The sequence below is a fragment of the Callospermophilus lateralis genome, chromosome X, assembly GCF_048772815.1.
Source record: "Callospermophilus lateralis isolate mCalLat2 chromosome X, mCalLat2.hap1, whole genome shotgun sequence".
Taxonomy (NCBI): Eukaryota; Metazoa; Chordata; class Mammalia; order Rodentia; family Sciuridae; genus Callospermophilus; species Callospermophilus lateralis.
In genome coordinates, this window is record NC_135325.1 from 36,927,709 (window position 1) to 36,935,788 (window position 8,080).

Here is an 8,080-nt window from a genome sequence, read left to right on the forward strand (position 1 = left end):
ACTGCGGGGTACGAGTGAGCTCGCCTGCGGCGGGAGGAGGAGGGGTGAAGGGGCATCTGGCGGGAAGAAGACCCCCACCCCGCCGCCCCCCTGCCCACCCACTCACCCGCGGAATCGCATGCGCACTGGGGACCTGGAGGAAAGGGCTTTTGTTGGGAAAGCGGGAGGGCTGGAGGGGTCCGCGCATGCGCAGGCTCCCCAGCCGCCGGGGGTGCGCGGAGAAAAGGGGCGGGGTGGTCCGAGCTGCTGTGCTGGCAGCAGTAGGCGAGGGCGCGGCTGCGGGGTTCCTGGTGCTGAGGACGGACGCCATTGGAGCCCCAGGGAAGGTAAGGATCCAGCCCCAGACAGGACCTGGCGAGGGCGAGTGCAACCCGACACGCTGCGCCCTGCCCCCGCCCTCCGGATCTGAACAAAGCCGGAGCGCTCGGAACCGGAACCCCATTAGACCCGAGGTGGAGATAGGAGCACCCCCGCTATGACCATCCCGCCCGCGCGCCCAGATCCCAGCCTACCGTCCCCAGAGCCCATGCTCCCCACCCGTGGGGCAGACCCGTGTGCTCAGAGCTGAGCTTCCTCAGGTCCGAGGCCCCACCCCCACCCCAGGCTCCTAGATGACTCCGGAGGAGCTGACCGCTTGCCCCCTTCCCGGAGTCCCGGCCCTTGGACCTGAGCTCACCAGGGCTCCAGTTGGAACCTCGCCTCGGTCCAAGGCCCTCATCCTATGCACCATCCACCCCTAGCCATCCTTTCCGAGCCCAGCCTAGACCGGAATCAGCTGAATCCCCCCTCCACCCCCGCCCTGGCGGGGACCTGGCCCCAAGGTCCCCGGGATTCGGTTTCCCAGAGCTTGGGGCTGTCGCTGTTGTCTGAGCCCTGGCGTCTGCTCCCCCTTGGTCGCGGTCCCCAGCTGTGGCCCTCAAGCCCAAGCCCTTTGTTTCTCCCTCTCTCAACGCATCCCCTTCCTTCGGGACTCATGGGACCTGAGCTCTCAGGTGCACCCCAGTTCAAACGCTGTAACGTAGCCTCAGGGATGGGGAGCCTGCCGGTGCTCAACAGCCCTTTGGGGACGGGGCCTCCTCTATCCCTCTGGTGGGGCTCTGCCCCTGACCGCGGCTACCCCTTCAGACCCCCCCACCCCACCCCCTCGCTGCTGCCACCGCCGCCGCTGCGCCACCACCACCTCCTTGTGCTGCCTTGTACTGCTTAGTAACCTGATGATTGCGGCCCCTCAGCTCGCGAGAGATCCCGCCTCACTGAATCCCGCACCCTCCCCCTGAAGCTGCCTCACCCTCCCTCTCAGGCTGAGCTGTCTCCTCCTTGGGACCCGCGGCATGGCTGAGAGAAGCCACAGCGGGCAGTCGGAAAACTCCAACTCTGGAGACATGGATGAGGGGAGCCAGCGAGCCAGGGAGGAAGAGATGGTTGGAGGCAACGACTATGAAGAATTTGGTGCTTTCGGTGGCTATGGCACCCTCACCAGCCTTGACATCCATCTCCTGAGAGCCTTTGGGAGCTTGGGTTCAGGCTTTCGCTTCCTAGCGGTGAGGCCCCTTCTTGGGCACCTGCTTGCCCTGAGCCTTGACCCCTGTGCAGCGGGGTGGGTGAAGGAAGGGGGAGGGCCGAGTGGGCAAGGCATGGCCAGCTTTCGCGAACCTTCCCTGTCTTGCTGAGGGGTGGCCAGGGCCAGCTGGTGGGAGGAGGCTGGGCCTCCAGGGAAGCACCATGGCAGCGTGTAGAGTTGTGTGTGCCCTCCCCTCTCGCGCCCCGCTCCTCTGGCCTTGCAGAATGAGCCCTGGGAACTGGAAAACCCTGTGCTGGCCCAGACCCTGGTGGAGGCATTGCAGCTGGATCCGGACACCCTTGCCAATGAGACGGAGGCCCGCGCTGCCAACGTAGCCCGCTCTGCCGCCTCCAACCGAGCCGCTCGGGCTGCTGCCTCTGCTGCCTGCAGGTCCTTCAACCAGGCGATCTCTAACCAGATGAGGGCCGCACAGCAGGCCCTAGTAGAGGACGCCCAGCCAATGACATATGCCGAGGCTCAGGGGGCCACCCCTGAGACCAGCCGTGCCTCTCAGCAGACCTCCCAGACGCTAGTCGCCAGTGAGGGGGCCGCCCCTGGGGCTCCAGCAACCTCCACACAGCCCCAGACAGCCTTCCTGGCGCAGGAAGCTGCTGCAGAGGGCCCCAGCACCGCCTGTGCTTTCACTCAGGCTCCAAGTGCCAGCGAGAGGGATGCCACCCAGCCCCAGACAGCCTTCCTGGGCCAGAACGATGTCTTTGATTTCACTCAGCCGGCAGGTGTCAGTGGCATGGCCTTCCCTCGTCCCAAGAGACCTGCCCCGGCCCAAGAGGCCCCCACAGAGGGTCCCAGTGCTGCCTCTTGTGTGCCCCAGGCAGCACCTGCCAGGGAGGGGTCAGCCACCCGGCCCAAGACCACCAAGTCTGGGAAGGCGCTGGCCAAGACTCGGTGGGTGGAGCCTCAGAATGTGGCGGCAGCTGCTGCAGCCAAGGCCAAGGCGGCCACAAGCATCCCCGAGCAGGAGGGGGCAGCTGCCACTGCCCAGCACAGTGCTGAGCCCTGGACCAGAATGGGAGGCAAGAGGACAAAGAAGGTATGGACTCCTGTGCCATCGGCACAGCCCCTTGCTCCCCTGCCTTGCCCCTTCTCTCCCCCTTCCCCTCTCCCCACCTCACCTCTCCTCTCCTCTCCCCCCCCCACCCTCCCCCTACTCTCATCCCAGCTTAGTCCATGCTTCTGCAGCACAAGGCTGCTGAGTGTGTTTTGACTCCACGTAGTTCCAGCCCTCGGGGCTGGTGGGAGAAGAGGCTGGCTCAGAGCCTGGCACTTAGCAAGCTCTCAGCACGTGCCAGCCACTGCTCATACTACGCTCGCCTCCAAGCGCCTGTTGGGGGGAAGGTGTGTGGCGGGTGCTTTGGCACGGGAAGTCTGCTAGACTCCTCTCTGTCTCATGATACAGTCCAAGCACCTTGTCGAGGATTATGAGAGCAGCGAGGAGGAGAGAGAGCCCCCCGCCGTGCCACCGACCTGGAGAGCATCGCAGCCCCCATCTTTGGCACAGGCTCAGTCGGCCCCTCGGGCCCCGGTGGCCCCAAGGTCCCAGATACCTTCGAGGCATGTCCTGTGCTTGCCCCCTCGCAACGTGACCCTTCTGCAAGAGAGGGTAAGATAAGAAGTCCACACTCTGCGTCACCATCCCCTCCTACCCCACGGGCCAGCACTGTTTGGCCACCCGTGCCTCGATGTACCCCCGCGTTCCTCCTCCTCCAGGCAAATAAGCTGGTGAAATACCTAATGATTAAGGACTACAAGAAGATCCCCATCAAGCGCTCAGGTAGGCAGCAGAGCGGGGCCCCGACCGGCTGCCTTCAGCATGACTGGCTGAGGGAGCTCAGCTATGAGGACCCTGCTCAGCCCAGGTGCCTCCCCTAACTGCCCCCCTCCCGCAGACATGATGAAGGACGTCATCCGGGAATATGATGAACATTTCCCTGAGATCATTGAACGAGCCACCTACACTCTGGAAAAGGTGGGTGCGGGGACAGAAGCTGCTCCACGCGACTGGAGATTAGAGCTGTGGAGCAGTGGGATGGCCTGTGGCCCCTGGAGGCCCAGTTCCCACCCTACCTGCTCTGGGGACCTCCGCTAGCCCTCCACCTGTGAGTTTCCACTGCCCCCGCAGGGCGACACCTGCCCCTTCCCAGGCCCTGCTCTGAGAGTCTGTCTCCTGTGGTGGGTCTCCTGTCCTCCTCCCCCCCCACCCCCGCCCTCACACACAGGTTTGGATTAGGGGAGGAGGACACGTCTCATGGGGCTTGACTGGCTGGCTGCACGATGCCCAGCGTGGGGGTAGATCTCACTCTGTTTTCTTACCATGTAGAAGTTTGGGATCCACCTGAAGGAAATCGACAAGGAGGAGCACCTGTACATTCTCATCTGCACCCGGGATTCTTCAGCTCGTCTTCTCGGGAAGTAAGGAGGGGAAAGAATGTCGTGACCTCCTTGGGGATGCCTTGTCCCTGTCTGCATCCTCTGAGGGTCCAGGAACACAGGGCTGGAGGGCCCCCGGCAGGGCCCACCCTGGGAGGTCGCAGTGCCCAGGGACCGCTGTATAAAATGAGCAGCATCCTGGGGGGGAGAGCATCGCAGGATTTTTGCCCTTGGGTGGGAGGAAGGTGGTTCACTGCATCCCTGCTGGCATGGGCGCAGCAGGGTGGTCCTCCAGGGAGAGCTTCCTGTAGAGTGCAGACCCTGAGGTGGGCATGGCCCTCCTGAAGGCGCCTCTGGACACCCCATGGCCACTTGCCCAGCTCGTGCTCCCTGACTCACCCCATGCTCTGCAGAACCCTGGGGAGGAGGGGTATCAGATGCCCCGGTTATGGGCGAGGCAGTTAAGTCTCTTTCCGCCAGGTGGAATTGTCTGTGATCCATGGAGCATCAGGCTACTTATCCCTGCCAAGAATTTCCCCTCCCCATGGGTAACCTGGGAGAGGGTGGATGGGGAGCCGGCTGCATCGTTGATGGCAGTGGCCTCTGCACAGCATCCCTTCCCTCTCTCTCTCCACCTGTAGGACCAAGGACACTCCTCGGCTGAGTCTCCTCTTGGTGATTCTGGGCGTCATCTTCATGAATGGCAACCGTGCCAGCGAGGGTGAGTGCTGGCTCTGCACCTGGGGATTTGGCCACGGTCTCATCTTTGGGTGCCAATCTCTCGTCCTCCGTCTCCCCTCGCAGCTATCCTCTGGGAGGCACTCCGCAAGATGGGACTGCGCCCTGGGTATGACTGGCTCCTCGGCCCCTGCCCTTGGGTGCTGTCCTATGGCAGAGGAGGTCCCGGGATTAGAAAGGAGTGGGGCGCCCGGGCTAGCTAGAGAACAGAGGGTCTCCCTAGGGATGGATGCGGTAACGATGCCAACCTCTCAGTCCCTCAGAGCTCTCTCCACAGAGGACACCTCAGAGAGACAGAGTTAGGGGATCCACCGGGTCACCTGGCCTCCGCTGTGTGCCCTGTCCCGGGAAGGCAGTCCCCACGGGCTGGGAAGCCAGTGAAGGTGCCCGGAAATGCTGCCGCCCGTGTCCGCCACTGCAACCCTCACTGGTCATGGATGTCTTTGCTTGCCCTCAGGGTGAGGCACCCTTTCCTTGGTGATCTGAGGAAGCTGATCACAGATGACTTCGTGAAGCAGAAGTAAGTATTGCTGAGCTGACCTCACATCCCTCTGGGGTACTCCACAGTGCCAGTCAGGTGGAGAAGACATGCCCATCCCATTTTGTAACCCAGCACGAGCAGGGCCCAGCCCGGGTGAGGTCGGGGGGGAGAATTCTGGGGCTGTCTCTGGAACTGGGAGCCTGTGTTGACTGGGAGTGTGCTGAGGGCATGTGTGTGTGTTAGGGCCACCATGTCACTGAACACCTGCCCTATGGACCGCCAAAGGAATTTCCCCTGCTCTTTGTGCACCTGAGGAGCCAGGGGCTTGGGGAAGGGAGGTCACCAAGTATGGCCCATAGCCGGAAAGGCTGGGCGCCCAGCTCTCCTGGGTTCCAGGCCTAGACCCAACCTGCCCTTGCTTCTTGGAGGACACGCAAGCAGGGACACAGGCAGGCAGACGGGCAGGCATGTGCACAAGCAGATGGGCAGGCACACACGCACGCACACACAAAAGGGTCAGGAATTTAGACTAACCCATGGAGATCCTCTTGGCTGACTCTTTTTTTTTTTTTTTTCCTTTATTTCCTGCCATTGTCAATGGTACATCTTTCAGGGGCTCGGCAGTCTTTCTTTGTTGGGGGCCACTAGTGACGGGGTGTGCTCAGAGCAGGGGGCCCGAAGAATGGCTCCTCTGTTTACAACACACCCAACAGGAATTCTGGGGCTATGATGATGAGAGGCACAACACTTGTGGCCTCCCCGTGAGCATATGCCCTACACATGTCCACTCTTGACCTGCACGTGGCTTCCGGGTGGGCCCACTGCTGTGAAGCCGTGAGGGCCACGCTGTTGGGGGTGGAGGTCCTGGGGGTGAGACTGGGGGCAGGCGGGGCAGCCCTCCTCTGCCAGCCGAGCTGCAGCTCTGGGGTAGAGGAGGGGCCCGATGGAACCCATGGGTTCCACAACAACGGGTCTGCTGGGAAAGAAGCCAAGGACATTTTCCTCTCTCGCTCAGGTACCTGGAGTACAAGAAGATCCCCAACAGCAGCCCGCCTGAGTATGAGTTTCTGTGGGGCCTGCGAGCCCGCCACGAGACCAGCAAGATGAGGGTCCTGAGATTCATTGCCCAGGTACCTGGGAACCTGTGTGGGGTGCCAGGCCTCGGGGGGTGGCACTTTGCATGCCTTGTTCGTTTCTTGGTCACGGCCTCCTCGTGTGGACGCTGAGCGGTTCCTAAGAGAAGAAGACAAGTTCACAGAGGTGGTGATTGTGCCGGATGTGGCCCGATTCCAGGGGTCTTTCTTTTTGTGGTCATTTCCTGAAGCGCCTAGGAGGGTGTGGCCGGCAGCAGGTGCTGCCTGAATTGTGGGGTAGCCCTGGCACTGAGGCTGCTGTTTCCCACCTCAGAACCAGAACCGGGACCCCCGGGAATGGAAGGCTCACTTCTTGGAGGCTGTGGATGATGCTTTCAAGACGATGGATGTGGAGATGGCCGAGGAACATGCCAGGGCCCAGATGAGGGCGCAGATGAATATCGGGGACGAAGCTCTGATTGGGCGGTGGAGCTGGGACGACATACAGTCTGAGCTGCTGACCTGGGATGAGGACGGGGATTTCGGCGACGCCTGGGCCAGGATCCCCTTTGCGTTCTGGGCCAGGTACCATCAGTACATTCTGAATAGCAACCGTGCCAATAGGAGAGCCACATGGAGAGCTGGTGTCAGCAGCGGCACCAACGGCGGGGCCAGCACCAGCATCCTTGATGGCCCCAGCACCAGCTCCACCATCCGGACCAGAAATGCCGCCCGAGTTGGCGCCAGCTTCTTCTCCTGGATCCAGTAAGAAGTTTTGCCCAGGGCCGTGAGACCTGCAGGAGGGCTGTGGGGGAGCCCGGGGGAGGCCCCAGGAGGGCTAGGGGGAGGGCTAGGGGCTGGGCGGTGGCGAGCCTGTGGAAACATGGAATGACACCCGTTGCCCTGTGTATTACCCCAGCTGGTTGCTGTGGGCCTCCATCCATCCGTTTCCGTTTTATTCCTCGTGTTCCAGACAGCGTTGAGGACGTGCCGTGATGGTCCTCATCCAGCCAGACTGCCTCTGCAGAGTCCCTCTTAAGCAGCACTCCAGGCGCTTCTCCCTGTGGGTCGGAGGGGCCATGCAACGCGAAGCTCCCCTTGCTGCTCCTGCTTTCGTTGTGTGCTTTTTCTTGTGTGTTCATGTTTTGGTATCAGTGTTACATTAAAGTTGCAAAATGAATTGGGTAGTCTCTTGCTTCACCTGTGCATGTGTGGCTATGTTGGCCTTTGGCTGGTCTGGTAAGGAGGTCGCTTCTTCTGGTTGCCTCGCCTCTGCAGATGGAGCTCACGGCTACAGTTACAGGTGGAATGCAGGGAGGTGTGACAGTTCCAGGTGAGAGGGGGGACAGTGAGTTGGAGGAGGCCCCAGTTTAAGCGCTTTTGTGATGCCCCATGAAGGCAGTTCAAGTAGCAACAGGTAGAAGGCAAGAGGCAGCAGGAGAATGGAGGGCCTGGAGGTTAGTGCCACCATACCACAGAATGATTGTGCCCATGGGCAACCACAGGGTTCACTCACCCGAGCCCCCACTTTTGTGGGGACCTGGTCCCATAACCCTTCGCTCAACATGAGGCAATTCAGGACCCTCACCCCGGGACGGAGTCTTAAGCCCAGTGAGGAGGGCCCCGGGTTGATGGCCTCAGCCCTGCAGCGGGTAAGAGTGAAAATTGCTGACCAATGAGGACAAATTGAGAAAAGCTTAGTCAGCCCATGGCCAGCGAGGGATGGGGGCTTCACTGCCCCTCTCATCCTGAAGCAGGCCAGTCCGGTTCCAGCAAGATGCAGACTGAAGAGACAGGCTGGTTCCCTGGGAGGAGCTCCATCCCTGTCAGAGATGGTGC

General features: G+C 61.6%; 1 protein-coding gene and 1 non-coding gene across 4 annotated transcripts; both read left to right on the forward strand.

Annotated features, from left to right (window-relative positions):
* The first annotated feature begins 227 nt into the window (after window positions 1–227).
* On the forward strand, window positions 228–7,358 carry LOC143638925 (melanoma-associated antigen D4). Of its 3 annotated transcripts, none has more exons than XM_077106934.1 (13): window positions 228–326; window positions 1,301–1,541; window positions 1,785–2,612; window positions 2,979–3,182; window positions 3,290–3,353; window positions 3,469–3,548; window positions 3,900–3,991; window positions 4,591–4,670; window positions 4,754–4,796; window positions 5,145–5,207; window positions 6,184–6,298; window positions 6,576–7,006; window positions 7,161–7,358. In XM_077106934.1, the coding sequence occupies exons 2-13, from the start codon at window positions 1,332–1,334 to the stop codon at window positions 7,222–7,224; spliced, it is 2,274 nt and encodes a 757-aa protein (XP_076963049.1). In that variant the 5' UTR covers window positions 228–326; window positions 1,301–1,331; the 3' UTR covers window positions 7,225–7,358. The 3 variants fall into 3 exon arrangements, with proteins under 3 accessions (XP_076963049.1, XP_076963050.1, XP_076963051.1); XM_077106935.1 differs by having other exon boundaries at window positions 7,215–7,358; XM_077106936.1 differs by lacking the exon at window positions 7,161–7,358 and having other exon boundaries at window positions 6,576–7,010.
* On the forward strand, window positions 5,821–5,950 carry LOC143639589 (small nucleolar RNA SNORA11). The gene has a single exon (XR_013154735.1). It is a non-coding gene; the product is annotated as a small nucleolar RNA SNORA11 (small nucleolar RNA).
* Window positions 7,359–8,080: the final 722 nt, after the last annotated feature.